Genomic DNA, 15,292 nt, shown 5'->3' with positions numbered 1-15,292 from the left:
TGCTCTCATTAAATGCAAATGATAATAAAAAACATATCCAAGTTTCCACCTTAAAAAACTATGCTAATCGTTAAATTCCTAAATAACCATTTTTATGTTTACATTTTAATACCATACTTTTACCAATGCATAGTCTGCAAAGCCAGGGTACAGAACAGAGAAAATTAACTTCATGGTTATTGTATGCTGCAGATTGGGTAATCTTAATTTAACTCTCCATAAATAAGTACGGGAGAAAGAGGAAATTCTTTCGAAGTTAACAACCTGGTGACACATTTTTTTTTTTTTTAGGATTCTCAGGCAAATCTTCTGATGGGATTTGAATTGATGTGCAACCTAGTGTGGCCTCAGGCCCCCTTCCAAGCACAGGACCCTGGTAATTTGTACTGGCTTCCCTTCCTTTCCTACACTTGACCAAAGGGAAGATTGAAGGTAGTAGGCATCCTCTCAAGTGGATGTAGGAGGCAATTAGAAGAATAAAATTGAATAATTATAAAACAGTTTGCTCAGGGAAATTAATCATACTGCATTTTGAAGGAGAAAAAATATTCGTACAAATAAATTGTAGTTGTCTCTTAGAAGACTGAAAAATCCAGGAGTTTGGGGGAAATGTGAAGATAATTGAAAGAAAAGAGCAAAGTGGATTAATATACTAGTTTTCCAAAGACATATTAAACCTGCCTAAATTTCTACTCTGTCTTCTCTTGGGAAATCAGACTGGAGGAACTGGACCTCTTGGGGAATAATATCCCCATAACATAACATAATTTAAAGTTGACAGTAGAGGTTGAAGTTTATGTTTTTCCTAGTAATTATGCTCAGTGAGGGATGCAGAAATTGCATTTTGGAATGACAGAAGAGTAGTTATTTTAGAAAGAACACTTCAACATCTATGGTAGATATCTTTTAGAAAATGTGTTCTGTGGAGTGACAGGAGAAGTTACAGTAAAACTGAAAGTCATCTTTACCCGAGGCCATACAAATGAATCACATCAAGTCAACAGATATTTACTAAGGGTCTGCCATATGCCCAGGCCTGTGTGCTAGAGTCTGTAGAAGATCGCATTTTTTTTCTGTTGCTTTAAAAAAATACGCTTATTTAGAAATACATATGAACCTACTAGCTCTTGAACACTAATTGATCGTGAACAAATATACGAATATGTATTTTAAACTAGCCTCCCTTACATTTTTTTTCCTAATCTAGATTTGAATCTCTTGGTGGAACTCCTAACTTACTTGTGACCCTGTCATTCTGGCATATCTGCCTTCCAGAACCCCAAATCTAAATTGTCTGTCTTTTCAACTTCTGTCTATACCAAGGAGCTGAACACTACAGAGGAAACCTTGGCGACCATAAAAATCGCTATCACTACACACATGTGGTCTCATCTAGATTCTCAGAATCCCTCAGCAGATCTTCAGTATGTTCCATATTCATTCAGCAGATCATCCCGAGCACTTGCTCTGTGGCAGGCGCTCTTCCAGGTCCTGGGATACTGCAGGGGACCATGGAGACACGCACCCCTGCTTTCTCCCTTTTTCCACAAGGGTTACCTCATTTTGTTGTTACTTTCTTTAAAGAAGCTATGTGCAACTTTCTCTCACTCTCCGGGGGGAGAAGAGGCCATCCAGGCTTTCCTCAGGGTCTCCACTCTCAGCCCCCCACACAAAGTTACCTAAACCTGGACCTGTTTTTCTCTCCCATTTCCGAGGAGGAGATGCCCCTCTCCCCGTCATATCTCTCATCCTGTGACTGCAGATCCTGCTGCAGACTCTCCATCGAGTAGGCCTTTCATACTCTCTTTGAACCACTTCCAGAGAACGGTAAATATATGCAAGTCTTTCCCATCCCAAAATGATGTGTGGTGAGTGTAAGCGTGTGTGTATCTCTTTCTGGGTTGTGCATCTCTTGGTAGTTTTTCCTCACGTTTTTTCTTCCCCCTTCAGGTAGATTTCTTGAAAGGACATCTGCATCATGGTCTCTGCGTCCCCACTTGTCAATCACTCCTCACCTCTCTGCTATTCATTTCCATCCCTAACATATTGCTAGAATGTCTGAGGACAAACAGAATATCTGACACAACCTCCTTGAAGTACTTCTCTCCTCTGCTTCCCTGGCGCCTCCCTTTCCCAGTTTCTGCTCCCTTGTTAACTCCTCAGTGTTCCCCCGCCTGTTCTTCTTCCTCATCTCTTTCCTTAAATGCTGTGTTTGCTTGCTTCTCTACTCTTTTCGCTCAGTACATCCTCTCTGGGCAACTGAATGATTTTATTTCTCTTGAGAGTCTTAGCCACCCCCAACTCTGTAGCCCAGATCTAACTACCCGTGTCTCCTGCTACCTCTTGAACGTTTCCATTAGAGTATCCTCACACTTAACATGTCTCACAATCAATATATTTTAACCCAAACTATTTTTCTTTCTGGATGTCTTCCTTGGTAAATGACTCCAGAAACTAGGGAGTCACACTTAACTCTTCCCTTCCCATCAGTGCCTTGTCCAGAGTCTCATCAACTCATGCTAATCTTATTTCCAATAGATTTCTCAAAGTCACCCAGCCTGACCCCACTGACACTGCATTATCACTCTGTGCTGTCCTTGTTTTTCTCATTTCTCACATGGAAAGTTGAAGGTGTTGTACCTGGTTTCTCCAGCCCCAACAACATGGAGCCACGTACATCTCTAAAACTATCATATTCTTGCCTCCATGCCTTTGCATAACTTTTCCACTGGCTGGAACAACCTTCACTTTTTTTTCAGTGAAGGTATGCTTCTGCTTCAAGGCATAGCTCAGGAATCACCCTGACTTCCTCCCTTCACCCTGGACTCACTCCTCCCACCCCTCAGAGCTCCATCTCATGAGTCTGAATTGGATATTGAGTATCCCATCCATTTGTGCTTCCATCTCCTCATCTGTAAAATGGGGCTAATAACAGCATCTACCTTATAAAATTGTTTAAAATGAATAAATATTTGTAAATTGCTTACTGCAGTGCCTGGAACATAGTAACCATTATATAAAAGGTTGCTAAATGAAAATAAAAATTAATAAAATAAAACAAGAAGACAATATACTTGGTGATGAGAATAGTCTTTGGAATGACATAGACCTACATTTGAATCCTGGACCTTCCCCTTAGTATTCTTGCACCTCAGGACAGTTACATAAACTTTTTTAGCCTCAGTTTCGTCATCTGTTAAATGAGCACAATGCCCACCTCATGAGAGTCTCTGATGAAGAGTTAGTACCTATGAGGTGCTCACCGTGTTCGCTCTCCTGCTATCACTTGCTCCCCTAGCCCATGAGTTTATCTGAATCACAACAGTTACCACACTGCATTGTACCTTTTTTAAAAAAAAATTTTAACTACACATTGGGTTCTCTGTGCAGTTAGGGCAGCATCTGGCATGTAGCCAGATGCTCAATGAAGTTTTGTTGAATGAACATTTAACCACCAGGGCATTGTCTCCGAGTTTCTGTGCTGGTCAGGAATGAAGACTGTATTTATCCCTTCCATTTTTTTTACACTTCCTCTAAACTCACCACTTTCAGCAAGTCTTCTGTGGCTAACACCATGTGACTCTTAACGTCTTCTATGGCCCACTGTACACAATTTATGCTTTGACCTTTGGCCGTTATTTATTTGAGTCCCACTTTCTGGCCTACATTCAGTCTCTGCACCAGGGCCATCTGCCCCTGCCTTTGTGGTTCCTGTAGAGTACGGTCAGCTGCTCCTGGGGCTTGGCCAACTTACAGGCAGCTTGTATTCAGCATTAATTAACTTTCCATTGTGCTTTGAATATTGCATTAAGCCCAGTAATGACCTTGTTCAAGGTCAAGAAAAGACCCTCGACTAGATTTAAAAATCTACTGGTTATAGATAATGGTAGATTATATCATCCTAGACTCTTAGTGCTTGAAAAGAACTTAGAGATCATTTTCTCATTCCTAGGATGCATATTGACACCAAGTGAAATAACTCGTTCAAGATTACTCAGCCAATAGGTGACAGAGCCAAGACTAGAAAGCTGGGTTTAATTTTCCAGTATCACAGTCCTCAAAAATAGGGTAATACTTGGCTGTCTGTGCCTCTCATGAAGATGGAAGGGTGATCGTTAATTGAAATACCTTTGTTTTTGTGTCCCCAAGTATCTTATTTCCCTGTTGCTAACAGCCTCATTTAAACAGAACAAACAAACAGCAGTAACAACCACAGATGCTTACAGCATTCTTTTTGTAGCTCTGGCGTTTCCCTATCCAAATGGTAATAGTAGGTAATAAGCTGTGACTCAGGAAAAACTCAGTTGGGGGGTGGCCCGGATGAAGTGCCAGGGAATGGGAAGGAGCTCAAGTAAAAGGCTTTTTATTATTATCATCTTTTCCACAATTTAAAATCATACACAGGCTATAAGATTTTATTGTATGAGAAAACCAGGCTTATCTGTTTCATCAGTTTAAGCGTACTTACAAACAACATGTTTCATAAATTTTCTTGGCTCCAGAATTGTACACTACATTAAGGCGGAGGTATTTGTACTTTATAATTTCAATGTCTTGCTGTCCTCTTCATCTAAGGCTTGTGATAGTGCCTTAAAAAATCAAATGGGATTAATAGATAATGTGGGTGGAGAGGGAGGGATGTGGAAAGAGTAACAATGCCATCATTGATTCACAAATTAGTTCCATAAATAATAGGATTTACCTCCCGTGCACTGCTTTGAAATGTGCTTTGGCGGCTCCTTTCGCTGTAACATTTCTCCCCGCTTGCTTCTCTTCATCTTGCCTGGCACGTCTGTTAGACCGCTGTGCCTCTTTGGTTGAGGCCTGTCCTTTCTGTCTGGGCCGGGCAGCTCTTCCTGGCCTTTTCCAGGCGAGGCTCCTCCTGCCTGTCTGCGCCCTGTACCTACTGCTGGGAATGCTGCCCCTGCCTCTAAGGGGGCCTGCAGGAACAGTCACAGCCGGGGACCTCGCAGCCCTTTGGATGGCAAAGGTGCCCTTTGGACTCTGGCTGAGTGATGGCCAAGTGCCTGGAGAACTGTGCATGATCCCAATCTTGTGAATATCGTCAGCCTCCTCTTCCTGTGTTTACTCCCACGCTGCCATGAAGACCTCATGTAGTATGGTGGGCGACCGGGCCAACCCCCTGTGTCTCTGTAACAGGCTAATATTAATGACTAAAGCATCAGATATGGCCAGGGTGTTATTTACTCAACATCATCATCATCATTGTAACCTTTTACAAAATCACCCAATGCGTACCTTATGGTTTAAAAAAAAATGAAGCAAAACTGATTTCTTTTTATAATATACCTCGCACAGTATTTGAACTAAGGACAAATATGAAGAGCTGTAGCCAAAATGTGAATTGTGAAATAAACACTGTTGGGAAAATAAAATTGCAAAAAATATTAAATTAAGCATTTGGGAGAGATTGTTCAGATCATTGTTATACAAATACACATTTTTATTAAAACTAGACTGTTTACTTTCATATATTTTGTCCTAGCCCAAAATGGTATTTCTACCAATGTGAGCAGACTGTTGGACATTGACTCTTTCTAGGACAGTACTGTTAAGATCTAAAGTACAGTTTACTGTCCAAAAATTATGTTCAACCTTGTTATTAATTAAACTCGTATTAGAGATGTTCCACCTGGCCAATTTAAAATAGCACTGAATAGGTTCAAGTAAAGTGTAGTCTTACTCTGTTTTTGCTTTCTAGATTCTGGGGAAAATAAATGGATAATAATTGAAATATAGAAAAAGTAGATTATTACTTTTAAATCTTTTGCTGTAGCCAAGCACAAGAGTACTAATTCTTTCTGGGCAGATTTCTCCTTCACTCTTCTGCAAATTGTCTCTTGGAGTCGCCTTCTTGGTTCTTTCTCTCTTTTCAAGTGTTTGCACTGTGAACAGAGAGGACCCTATGTTGCTGTGGTAATCAGGGTGAATGAAACATAGGTAGATGGAGAAGTGTAGCCTTCTGAGAATATGGATTCTGCTGTCATTGTCCACTGCTATCACAGTAACAATATTGAATAGGCACTTACATGTTTAATTCTTTATTGAGCATTTTATATGCATTATCTCTTTTAATCTTCATCAAAACCCTGTGAGGACAGTCACATCATTACCAGCTATCAAAGCCATGATCTTAAAATGTTGTAGCGATTCAGTAAACAAATGTAAATATTATTTGTACCACCAATATTTTTTAGCTTTTCTCTCTCTCCTCTCTGCCCCAATACTAACTTTACGTGTAAAATGTTTTAAATAAATACTTCTAATAACTAGACTTTCACTCCTCTTCGGATTTCTGTGTTAAGCATCTGGGAAACAAAAGGTCTTCTGATATATTAGGTTATCTTCCTAGACTTTGTAAAATACAGGTCTTGAGAAAGGACTGCTTGAACCCATGTCACAGTTAAATCATGACCAACAATTACTGGATCAAATTTCTTTGAGTTTGGAATTTGTAATGAATCAACCACAGATCAGGCAACAGGCTATATGAAAAAGAGAAGCAGAAAAAACCTTTGCTCTCCACTTGCTGTAATTTAAAATACGTACACCCCTCTCACAGGACAGGAATGGATTCCAGGCTTTGAACATGTGGCAGTGAAGTTATTGAGGGGTCCTTTTGTGGGGTGTGGGAGGATGGTGCTGGTTTTTTCCCAAGGTCCTTTTGAGTTTGTTGAGAAGAAAGATAATGGTAAAGATTAGTATTCAGTTGCTCAAAGTGTGGTCTCCTTTGTGCTCCAGTGGAAAATGTAGCTCAGCTCTAACTTTCTTTTTACCTCCTGACCTATCTCACTTTCTTCTCCACTAGGAAAATGTTGACTGTATTCTGGCTCAGACATGTGGCCCCTCAGGACAGCCATGTGCCAGAGAGTTCTGTGTAGGAGGCACACTTCAGGCCAATTTGTTCAGGCAGCAGGTCAGTCTAGGGCTGTTGGCCAGAGTCACTGTGCGTCCTCTGTCTTGGAGACATGGAGCTCCTTGGAGCTGAGCTACTGTGCGGTATGAGTAAACATTTCCCGCCCCCCCACACACTTGAGGACAGAACTCCCCAGAGATGTCTGTGTCTCGTCCTGCACAGCTGGATTTTCGCAGAGGCTGGATACTCAGCCATCTCGGCTGTGATTCAGGATAATCACAGCCCACTTCTGGCCTGCTCTTTGATTCTGTATTGAGAAACAACAGTCACAGTAAAACAGTATCTGGGAAGAGGAATGCCTCCACCCAATGGGGCACCTGTACAAGCCACACGGTACCACCACTGGGCAGATGTGCCTCGGCTGCTGAGGAATGGGGAACAAATGTCGGTGCTCTGTAGCTTTGCTGGTGAAGGTACAGAGTCAGGTTTGATGTCAAATCAATTTCCTAAGTTGCTAATTACACATAACTCTGTCTGCTCATGTTCTATCTTGTCTTCAGTTGCTTTTTGGCATATTGTTGGCCTTTTAAATGCTAATGGACCTCCATTTCTCAGTATATAGTTTACATGATGAGGACCCGATTAAGAAAGTATTTTCAAGCCTTTTAAGTCATAGGAAACTGTATTAGAGATTAGTCACGATAAGACACATACAGATCGGCATTCGCTCAAAAATGGGTTGTGGGTAATTCTCAGAATTCACCACTCTTTGTCCTTTCCTGTATTCTACTTCAGCTGTTTGGTATCTTTGTTCCAAGAAATTTTAGAGCACCTGTCCTACCACATCTTAAAAGAAGGAAACTAAAGAAATATGAGAGACTTGTTCAGAGTAGAGCTGAACTTATTACACATAGTTTTTTGATGATTCTTAATCAGGGTTCCTTTCACTCTAGCAAACTACCCTCCTCAGATTTCCCAGTGTATTTTTGGCTGCACACTAATTGGGTATATTAAGTTGTGATAATTTCATTATAAACTGACTTGTTTTTACAAAAACTAATCTTCAGTCTCATTTTAAACAGAACAAACCTTGGATTAGTCACAGATATTTTCACCAGTCATCCAAGATGGTCTTTAAGCCGGTTTCAGTTGTTACCTTAATGGCATTGAGGAGCTAGAAGCTCTGCAGATATGCCACTGTGTGGGCCTGACACTGATGACCTTTCACAGGACTCAGAGATTTCGTTTGGGGCTGTATCTGGAGTCATTCATTACAGGGTGTGTTCTTGTTGTTGTTTTGGTTTTGCTTCTTAAATCAAACATATGCTAAAGATTTCCTTGTATGCTTTCTGTTTAGCTACTTGGTTGCTCTTATATTCCTTCATTTTCCTAAATTTGCAGTATCTGTCAGTCTTGTGCTGAGTTCTCTAGTGTAATGAGTTGTGCAGTTCTTGCTTGGCCCAGCCTAGGACAGGCATCCTTCCCAGAACCCAGTTGGCTTCTCAAAGGTTAAACACTTTTGGCAAAAACTACAAATAATGACTGAATAAACCATAAAAACTGAAAACCTGAAGAACAGGGGGAAAAATTATTTTGGACAGTGAACCACATGGATGGAGAGGAACCATCCTTTTTAAAGCTTGTTTCTATATTCAAGTCTTTTTGAGTTTGGTAATTTTTATAATCTTCTCTTTGCCTCAAATAAAACTACCAATCTTTTTTTTTTTTTTTTGTGACAGGTAAGGGGATCGCAACCCTTGGCTCGGTGTGGTCTGCACCACACTCACCCACCGAGCACACGGGCCATCCCTATATAGGATCTGAACCCGTGGCCTCGGCGCTACCAGCGCTGCACTCTCCCGAGTGAGCCACAGGGCCGGCCCTAAAACCACCAATCTTAATGTCTTTTATGACTCTTGATTCTCCTTGGTCGGGATAGCAACTAAAACAACTATTTCCTAGTTTATTTTCACCTTTTCATTACCCTGAGTCACAACAAATAACTCATTATAGAACACAACTTAAAAACGAATTTTTTTTTGGAAAAGAATAAAATCAGATTATTTAATTGATTTGATAGAATTTAGGGATTTTGTTTGTTTGTTTTTTGTTGTGATTTCTGCATATTTCTCTACTTATAAAGCATAAAAAATGAATGTGTTTCTGGTAGATGTTTCTGTAGATATAACTTGTTTAATATCTCTAAACTCTCTAAAATGCATTGTGGTTTGTGGTTTCTTTAGGTGCCTGTTAATAGATTTGTTTTTTTTGGAGAAGTCCAAAGTGCTTTTCTAGTAAATTGTTTAGGACTATGTTTTAAGATGATTTCTAAAAATGCTTAATATTTTGAGGTCTCTGTCTCTACCATGTTTTACCACTAGAGAGCCTATGTAATATCTACATTGCTCTTGTTCATATAACTGTGGACCTCAAGTTTTATGTTTTAAATTTACAGGTTTGTTTCTTCTGATGGAGACATCATCTCTCTCTAGGCTTCCTACCCTCTTATGTTCATTTCAACATAATGTGACTGACAGTTCTCTAGTTCTCTAACTCAGCAATGACTTTGTTCTTACATGTTGAAGGTTAACATTTACTATCAACTCTTCATTAAAACTGGAATTTAGAATAATCTTTAGAAAAGAAAAGGAAGTTAAGTGAGTTAAGGCTAAAAACAGACAGATGAACAAAACAAATCAGCAGAAAGTTTTGGAGTTATATTTGATCTTCCAGGAAAGATCAACCAAGTATCAGAAGTGACCCAGCCTTGTAGTTGCCAGATTAGAGCGTGGACCCAGGAGGTGAATTGCCTAGTTCTGATCTTGGTTCTGCTACTTAGCACCTCTATGACCCTGAGAAAAATTCCCACATTTTCTGTAAGTCAGTATCTGCATTGGTAAAACGAGGATAATACCAGAACTACTTCTTAGGAATATTATTAGGATTAAATGAATCAATATTTATAAAGAGTTTAAGATAAGTTTAGTATGAAGTAAGTTTCTTAAATATGTTTTTAATAAATGAAAGAGTGATGAAACTTCTCTTTCCCTAAAATAACACGTTTCTTAATTTTGAAAACAGCCAGTAAATGCTTTTCCTGAATTAATACTAGATTTTCCACTCTATGTAAAACAACCACTTATAACTGTTACTTATAGCAATCAGGTTATGTTGAAGAAGATAGGTTAGAAAAGGAGAGTTTGATCTCCTTAGAGCTAAGAACTTTTTTTTTTTCATTTTCTTTGTCTACTAAAAATAATACAATGTTTTAACAGATTTAATCTGTAACTCTTGTTGGCTAAAAGGAGTTTGGAGAAATTCATTTCTTGGCTTAGGGCTTTTAATTTTGGCATGACATCTGTCATTGTAGTCTAAGATCTGGAAGAGGTATTAATTTTCAAATGAATATATCCTATGAGCAGCCATGAGTTGTTTAGTTTGGAGTGTCATGCCCCTCTCTTTTCATCCTGAGGGCTGTTGATTTCATAGCAATCACATTCAACCTCTTTCTCCTGATTGCTTATTGGTTTCCTCCCCCTTTCTGTATATAGGCATGGCTGGACTCCCTTATTTTGAATCAGACAATAAAACTTTTAGTTTCTTTCTGCTACTAGATCTTGTTAATGCTTCCTTTTATTTTCACTGATTAATTTGTCAGATTTGCCTATCTTCCACTTCACTTTCTCAGCCGTGTAATCCCATATCTCCATCTAACTACAAGACTTGATTTAGATTTTAGTTATCACCTGAAACTCTGAAGGTGTAAAAATTTACTCATCAGTCTTTTATTTTATTTTTATTTATTTATTTTTTTTTTGTCTTTTTCCGTGTCCGGCAACGGATCGCAACCCTCAGTGTTGCCCCCGTACCCGACCGGGGACCGGCAACGGGATTGCAACCCTCGGTGTTGCTCCCGCGCCTCGCTCAGCCAGTGAGCGGGAGCCGGTCTGTATGTGGGATCCGAACCCTCGGGCGGGAGCGCCGCCGCGCTTCCCAAGCGGCACACTATCCAGTGCGCCACCAGGCCGGCCCAGTCTTTTATTTTAAATAAGATATGTCACATATGTGAGAAGACAATCATATTTGAGAAAAGACTAGTATTTTGGGCCAGCCCGGTGGCGCACTGGAGAGTGTGCCACTTGGGAGCGCGGCGGCGCTCCCGCCGAGGGTTCGGATCCCATGTGGAGACCAGTTCCCGCTCACTGGCTGAGCGTGGTGTGGGCGCAACACCGAGGGTTGCGATCCCGTTGCCGGTCCCCGGTACGGGCGTGACACCGAGGGTTGCAATCCCGTTACCGGTCAGTAAAAAAGACAAAAAGGAAAAAAAAAAAAAGACTAGTATCTTGAATATAGGAAAAACTTCTATATATCAATAAGAAAAAGAGGGAAATCAATAGAAAAGCCAGGGAAAAACATAAACACACTGAACATTCTTTTTAAAGAAGAGGAAGCATTAATGGACAACACTGAACATTCTTTTTAAAGAAGAGGAAACATTAATGGACAATGAACATGAAACAATGTCCAAACTTATTAGTAAGCAAGGAAATGCAAAGAAAAACCACCAGCAGATGCCATTTCACACTCAACTAACTGGCATAAAAGTGTGACAGTTTAAAGATTGATGAGAATGTGGAGCAATGAACATTCTCATACTTGGCTGGTGGGAGTACATTTTGGAGCAATCACTTTGGGAATAAATTTGTTTTTACCCAATAAGATCAAACATATGCAATCCTGTGACCCCAAAATTCTACTGCTAATTATTTAGCAGGTGGCTTCTAGGAGACTTTCACAAAATTGTTTCAAACAGCAGTGTTCAGAACAGCAACAACACTGGAAACAATCAAAATATACATGAATAATAGAATGGATACATTGATTATGGTATATAAATCCAATTGACTACTATCCACCCGGATAATGAGTGAACTACAACTACATGAATCAGTATGGGCAAATCTTAAACACATGATGTTGAGCAAAAAATGCTAATCACAGGAAATTCATACAGTATGGTTTTCATTCTGATAGATTGTGTAGTCATTCACACATGACTGTTGTGAAAAAACATACAACGGAATGCAAGGGAAAGATTCACTCAGTATTCAAAAAAAGTGATTATCTCCCCAGAGGGGAAGATATACATAGCAAGGAACCAAGGGTGGCTTCAAAGATATTATAACCTTGTACTTATAAAGCTGGGTAGAATAAACATTTTTTTCCCTTATAAAATTGATAGATCCATTACATATAGTTCTACGTGTGATGTATTTTATGATTAGTATATAAAGAATCTGCATGCTCAATAATTATTTCTAGGGTTTTAAGAACGCTCAGTTAAAGGTTCTTCAGTGTCAAGAAGGTTTTTGCAGACACCCTCTATTAGTTTAGAAATTTAAGCATTCCACAGTGGAATAGAAAGTTAAAGTCTCAATGACGTATTGTTGGAATTAGTTAATAAGAGTATTCATTTGAAGGCACATTGAAAAGAACTGGCTTGCTGCCAGTTCAGCATTATTTCTTAATTAGAAAGCTAGCTTGCTCTTCATAGTATTACAAATATTTTACAAATCATGATATTATAGTCCTGGAAAAGCTCAAATGAATAGAATTACATATGAGAGACAGTGAGGTGAAAGTTTATAGGAAGAATGTACGTAGAGGGAAACCACAGACATTCTAGAAACCCAGAACTGCAAGGCTATGGATTTGCGTTCATGTAAGTTGATTTCAGGGTTCTCTTGGAATGACTGGATACTACCAAAAATCAACATTAGGAGAAGGTGGAGAGACCCAGTTACTTTCATAAGTCCATACCTTTTTCCATTTGCTGCATGGACCATGGTATGTGAGAGTGGGCTTTGCAATAAGAAGAAAAGAAAGATTGGTTCTTTTGGCCTTTAATTCTACAAACAACTCTCGTGTTTCCCTTTTGAGTTCTTTTCTGACCCTCCCCCTTTTCACCATCCTCCATGACTTCAGTTTCCACATTTCCTCCTTTCAGTCTGAATTCTCTACAAAGTTAGGCCTTGTATGGTTGTGTGATTGTTCCAGGTACTTGATGTTTGTTTTCCTTACATGAAGCATTTATAAAAGTGATGCTGCTGGAATTTTGTCAGTTCATGCTTACATGCAGAGTTCTGTGGCATTATAGAGAGAGGAGCATTCTTCTCTATTACAGCAGGGCTGCCAAACAGCAAGCTGTTTTTTCTTTCCTTCATCTTTGGTTTTGCACAGTTTGCTGAAACTCCATATAAGGTGCAATTTTAATGCCAAATACAGAAACACAAAGGGCATGTGGCAGTTGGATGATGGGGATTGTTATTGTGTCTTGTTGCTGTTGTAAGAAGTGGAATCCCCATATTAAAACTTGCATTGTATAAATACAAGGGAAAAAACCAGACATAATCCTTTTGAAAATTCCCAAATATTTCTAATATTGGACAAATCTCTTAAACTTTGTTGTTAAATGATTTTATTACATGTGTTAATGTCCTCCAAAAATAGAAATTTCCTTAAATTGTTCTCCCACTTGCCCCAAAATTCTAAAGGAAAGAACTCTGACATATGGTATACTAAATTTACTAGATTATAATTTGTTTGATTTCTCACCTTTTTATCAGTTCATGAAGTTGGTAAATATTGTTGTTTAGAAAGACATTATTTGAGATGCTTCAAGAAATCATAGAGATGTAAAATACTCTGCCACCAAAGGAAGTAGGAAAGCAATGTTACCATGTCACTATTCATATTTGCTAAGGTGCAAATCCCTTTGTTAGAAATAGGCAGAACTATTCCAGAAACATTGTTTGGACCCAACCAGAGAGTCTCACTGTTTAACTTTCTTTCTATTTTTTTTTCCCAATCTTTTTTTGAAAATTTGTTTGTTATTAGAGAATGATGTCTTAAACACAAAACAGTAATATTAGTCAAACATTTAGTGTCTTTTCATGATTAATACCTTCTGATTAATGAAAATGTTATATACCTACTTAAGGTTCTTTTTTTTTTCACTGTTTTTCTTCAAATTCTTGTGCAATCAAAAACTTTGAAACCATAAAATTGAGTCAATTGGAAAGTAAAATATGTGTATCCCAGTTTAATGGATCCTGTTTTAAATATTGAATCAATTATTCAGTAATACACCAAATATTTCACATTTAATATTTTTTTCTTTTTAATTTTGGAGCATGTAGGTGGAGCAGTTGAAGGCAATTTCTGCTTCTGTAGGACTTTAATAAATGTCATAGAATTGTTTTAGCCCAGTGTTATAGAGAACAGTAGGAGATAGGGAAGCCGGTTAAGAAGCATTCAGAAGTGGTACCTAGGAACAATGGCCATTGCAGAGTGTGTCAGAGTAATAGTCTAATACACGTGCATGCACACGTATGTACAACTATAATTTTTTTAAATGCAGTATTGACTTCTAACGATCACTCATCTAGAATTTAACTTAAGCTCCTTTTTGAGCTTCCAGCTCACAGAAAATCACTAGGATTGCATATCATTTGGGTTGCAGATTATTTAATTATTTTGATCAATTCTTACTCGGTTTATTGATGATTTATATGTTTTGTGTTCCTTCTTTTTCTCACTTTATGGTCTCCCCACAACTGAAAATGAAGATTGTTGTGTCCACTGTATCCTGGCATGCTTGTTCTGTGAATTCCTGACTCTCTGCAATATTGTGCTGGGACAAGCTTCATGTGGCATCTGCACTTCAGAAGCCTGCTGCTGTTGCTGTGGAGATGACATGGGGGAGGACTGTAACTGCCCTTGTGACATGGACTGTGGCATCATGGATGCCTGTTGTGAATCATCAGACTGTTTGGAAATCTGTATGGAATGCTGTGGAATTTGTTTTCCTTCATAAATATTTATCTTCTGTTTGTGTTAAAACTGGAGAGTGTTTCAAAATTTTTCTTTTAGGGGGGAGAAAAGCACATGGTTAAGATTCTCATGAAGCAATGTAGTATTTGCACTGTTAACTCATTATTTTAAGTAATCTCTGACAGCCTTTTTTCTCTAACCAAATCTACATGGTTTAATATGTGAAATTTTAGCTACTTTAACTAGTTTTTTAAACCTAATAGATTACAATAAATGAGGAACATTTTGATGCCCAGCCCCCAAAATGTTAAATGTCTCCTCTTTTTATCTATATTTCTTTTTTTTTTTCTTTTTGTCTTTTTTTTGTGACCGGCAACGGATCGCAACCCTCAGTGTCGCGCCCGTACCGGACCGGGACCGGCAACGGGATCGCAACCCTCGGTGCTGCGCCCGCACCTCGCTCAGCCAGTGAGCGCCCAGTCTGTTTGTGGGATCCGAACCCTCGGCGGGAGCGCCGCCGCGCTCCCAAGCGGCGCACTGTAGCAGTGCGCCACCAGGCCGGCCCTTTTTATCTATATTTCT

General features: G+C 39.1%; 1 protein-coding gene across 1 annotated transcript in view; it reads left to right on the top strand.

Annotated features, from left to right (window-relative positions):
- LOC103589517 overlaps positions 1–15,008 on the top strand; it is a 92,441-nt gene extending 77,433 nt beyond the window's left edge. The window contains 1 exon segment of the mRNA XM_008571524.1: positions 14,506–15,008. Within this exon segment, the coding sequence (XP_008569746.1) occupies positions 14,506–14,753 (248 nt within the window). The 3' untranslated portion in view covers positions 14,754–15,008.
- Positions 15,009–15,292: the final 284 nt, after the last annotated feature.

The sequence above is a fragment of the Galeopterus variegatus genome, unplaced genomic scaffold, assembly GCF_000696425.1.
Source record: "Galeopterus variegatus unplaced genomic scaffold, G_variegatus-3.0.2 Scaffold41, whole genome shotgun sequence".
NCBI classification, from domain to species: Eukaryota; Metazoa; Chordata; class Mammalia; order Dermoptera; family Cynocephalidae; genus Galeopterus; species Galeopterus variegatus.
The sequence above is the reverse complement of the archived record's forward strand: the minus strand, read 5'-3'. Positions and strand labels throughout refer to the sequence as shown.